Here is a 3,783-nt window from a genome sequence, read left to right as displayed (position 1 = left end):
AACCTTCTAGCTCCCCAGCTCCATCATGGACCTGCCCCTCCCTGGTCCTCTCCTGTCTGATGGGGCAGACCAGGTGACCACAAGGCACAGGGAGGGCAAAGGATGCCATCACCTCTCACCACCTGGAAGGGCTGACTGGTGGTGGCTGCCCCCCCAGCTCCAAGGTGAGGGCTGGGCTGCTTGGGGAGCTGTATTGTGAAGGGTTCTGAGATCTGGGGAGAGAGTGCAGTGGTCATATAACAGCGGGCCAGCAGACGGTGGCCCTCGGATCACATGTTTTCCTCGCTCTCCTGAGACCTCTTATTCAGAATCAATTGCATTCTCAGTAAACCCTGCAGGAAGATGTGCCTTTACAAATGGATGCTGAACACGGAGGTTTCTCCTCCTTCCAGTATACTAGAATTCCAGGTAATGAGAAACATTAAAGTGGGCTTTGGTCAATTTATTCTGCAGACAAGAGCTCCCGTGGGCTGTTCCAACTTCAGCTGTTCTGCTTCTCCAACCATCTCTCCCTCTGGCCGGGCCCCCTGGGGCTCTCCTGGGCCCCTTCCTGGTCCTGCTGGAGCCGCCTCCCTTCATTTTCCCCACCTGTGTGTCCCAGGTGCTCCTGGGAATCTTGGAGGTTGGGGCTCAGTGGCCAATGTTTAGGAAGAGGTCCTGGCGGCTTATGGAGGTCTAGCCCAGAACCAGCAGGGTCAGCTTGAGGGGTCATTGGGGGTCAACTGGCCCTCGGAACCAGGACTGGGATAAGGCTGTGCCCCTGAACTTGGCTGGGGTCCTGGTACCTGCGCCCCATTCAGAGCTCAAGCAAGGTGATGGCCATCCCTGCGGACATGGGCATCCTGGGCCTCAGAGCACCGGTCCCGAGTTCCATTTCCACACTGGGCTTCTGCAGCCCAACGGGGGCAAAGATGCAGCTAAGAAGTCCATCCAGTGGAGGAGAAAGGACTGGAATTCACCTCCTGCTGGCCAGATTCCCAGGCCACCTGATCTCCCAGAAATGGTCCATGGAGGATGGGTAGGGGATGTTTTTGCCTCTAGTTTTGCAGAAGGGGCCCAGCAGAGGGGCCACTAGACCCTGGTCTGGGGCACATCAGGGCCGGGCAAGGTCAGGACGGTGGGCAGGAGGGTGCCCTGCGGGGAGGGGAAGCTCTGTAGCTCCTCGGGCACAAACCTGGGTGAGACGTAGTCGGCCAGGAAGCAGAGGGTACGCTGGCGCCCCACACAGTAGATGAGGTCGTCCACCACGGCACACTGGAAGGTGTCCGGGTAAGGGGTCCGATATGTGGCGCACTCGTACCAGAGGCGGGTGCTGGCGCTGCAGCGGTACACGCTGATGCCCAGGCTGCGGTTGAGGTCAAAGCGATAGAGAAAGCCTTTGACCGCCACCATCTGGGCCGTGCGGTCCTTGCCGCCCCCAGTGGGGCCGGCCCGCCAGCGCTGCTCCTGGGTGGAGAATCGGAGCAGCAGGTAGCGCAGGGAGCCGCCGGTGACGAAGATCTCTCCGGCGCACGCCGCGGCTGTGTGCGCCAGGGCAAAGGTGTCACTGGGGAGCGGCGGGGAAAAGGTCCAGCGGTCCAGGCGAGGGTCGTAGCATTCCACCGTGTTCAGACACTCACCCCCGATGGCGTACAGGTGTCCATCCAGGGCCACCAGCTGGCAGTGAGGGCGGGCCTGGTTCAGAGGGCACACCTCACTCCAGATGCCCGTCAGCGGGTTGTAGCAGAAGACACGGTTGGAGGGCTGGTGCCCAAACCCCTGGCAACCGGACACGATGAAGAGATAATTGAAGAGGCTACAGACGGCACAGCCCCGGGACACAGCCTCAGGGGGCAGACGGGCCAGCGGGTGCCAGACATCCCGCTCGTCGTCATAGCAGCAGAGGCGGCTGGAGTCTTCCTGGGGGCACATGTCGGCCACCACCAGGTGCTTGCGGCCCCGGAGCCGTCTCTGGAGGATCAGCTCCCGCTCTGCCCCACTCAGGCACCCATAGATGTCTGGGCTGCGCAGGACCTGGAGGTAGTTGTCACTCATCACCTTGTAGGCGGCTTCCTTCAGGGCCTCCAGGCTCTGCTTCTTGGCAAAGGCCAGCACCTCATAACAATTGCCCAGATCCAGGTGGGCACCTGGGGCTGATCCAGGGCTGAGTGGGAGGTGAAAGAAATTGGCCCCAGCCACAGAGTGCAGGTGGGGCTTCCCGCTGCTTCCAGCTGAGCTGGACCCAAGAGAACCCTGGGATATGGGGCTGGTGGGCAGGGCGCTCTGGTCTGGGCACGATGGAGCAGGGTCCCCAAAGCCTTCGAGCTGCAGCTGGAGCTCCGGGTTCTCCACGATCTGAAGGAGGCTCTGCTTCCTGCTGAAGCCTTGTGCGGAGGGTGACAGCACAGGCTCAGGGGGGGCGGCTGTCCCCACTCCACCTACTGTGTCATCGGCCTGGCCTTCCGAGGCTGCCCCCACTCCCAGGGGTCCTGGCCCTGACACAGGGGGTGGAGCCTCCGCCAGGGCTGCTGTTCTGGGGGCCAGCCTGTCCCTGGAGGTGGCCTGACGGGTGGATTCAACACAGTAGTCGTACACCTTGCGCTTCAGCCTGGGCCTGGCCCCCTCCATCTTCTCCGGTATGAAATTCTCCTCCACTCGAACCCGGGCCACAGACAAGAAGGTATAGGAGGCCTCGGTGGTTCCCTCCTGCTGACGCAGGGCCAGGCCCATGTCCGAGGCAGCCCGGAGGGCCCCAGCCTCTTCCCTGTGGACCCCTGTCACACGCGTAAAGACCCAGCTCTTGTTCATGTCACTCTTGCCTTCTGTGTGGGCCGCCCCGCACCGGTTGGAGGATTCCTGCTCCCCGGCCCCCAGGTGCTCCTGGGATCTGCTGTCCCGCCATGGGGCAAGCTCACCGCTCACACCGCTGCCGTCCGCTGCAGCGAGGCCAGTTAGGGAGCTTTGGGGTTCACTGCACCAATGGGCGCGACAGGGCAGCTTACCGCCAGCAGCTGTTCCGGCTTCCTGGCCACTGCCCCGAGGAGGTGCCAGGCCAGAGTCCGTGCACTGCCCACCCTGTTCCTCACCAGCACATTTCCTCTCGGGTTTCCCAGTCGCTTGGGCTTCTGAGTCTGCAGGAGGTGCTCCTGTCGCCAGGACTCCGGGACCCTCCGGATTCTCCCAGCTGCAGCCCAGCGATACTCCGGCCCCCTTGCTTCCCCTCCGGCGTCTCAGGCCCCACTGTGGCGCCCCGGAAACAGCCTCCTGGATGGCAGGCTGCCTGGAGCCCTCTGCCTCGTCCTTGGCCTCAGCCTTGGCGTTCCCACCCCCCACGGGGGCCTGGGCAGGCCTTGGCTTGTACAGCCTGTAGGCTGTGGTCGCCAGGAGCAGGGCAGCGGCAGACAGCACCACCTTGCCCGCCAGCTGCATGTCCAGATGGCAGCCCTGGGCCTCTGCTCCCTCTCCTGTGGGGAGCATGTTCCCAAGCCGACCTGGGGCAGAGGAATGTCAAGAATCTGATTAATGATTGCCCAGTGGGGAGTGGTTCCTGGTTCCTGCGGAGCTGAGAGGGACGGGGCCTTGGGCTGGCTCTGACCGGCTGCCCAGCGGAGGAGTTGTGGCAAAGGTGACTTTGAGCTGGCAGAGGGTGGCCGGTGGGGCTCAGGGCTGGCAGATTTCGGCTGCCGGCCCCCTTGGATCCTTCGCTGCTTTCCCTGGGAGTGGGAGGCCCCTGCCGGGGGGCTGAGCCTGTGATCAGCCACCCGAGCCGGCGGCAGCTGGAGAGGGTTAGGAGTGTCCAGCGGG

At 63.3% G+C, this 3,783-nt stretch overlaps 1 protein-coding gene across 1 annotated transcript; it reads right to left on the bottom strand.

Annotated features, from left to right (window-relative positions):
• Window positions 1–433: 433 nt before the first annotated feature.
• On the bottom strand, window positions 434–3,456 carry KLHDC7A (kelch domain containing 7A). Its single transcript, XM_060035185.1, has one exon. The coding sequence runs from the start codon at window positions 3,454–3,456 to the stop codon at window positions 1,072–1,074; it is 2,385 nt and encodes a 794-aa protein (XP_059891168.1). The 3' UTR covers window positions 434–1,071.
• Between the last annotated feature and the right edge of the window lie 327 nt (window positions 3,457–3,783).

Source organism: Delphinus delphis, chromosome 1 (assembly GCF_949987515.2).
Source record: "Delphinus delphis chromosome 1, mDelDel1.2, whole genome shotgun sequence".
Taxonomy (NCBI): domain Eukaryota; kingdom Metazoa; phylum Chordata; class Mammalia; order Artiodactyla; family Delphinidae; genus Delphinus; species Delphinus delphis.
This window is presented reverse-complemented; position numbering and strand designations above follow the sequence as displayed.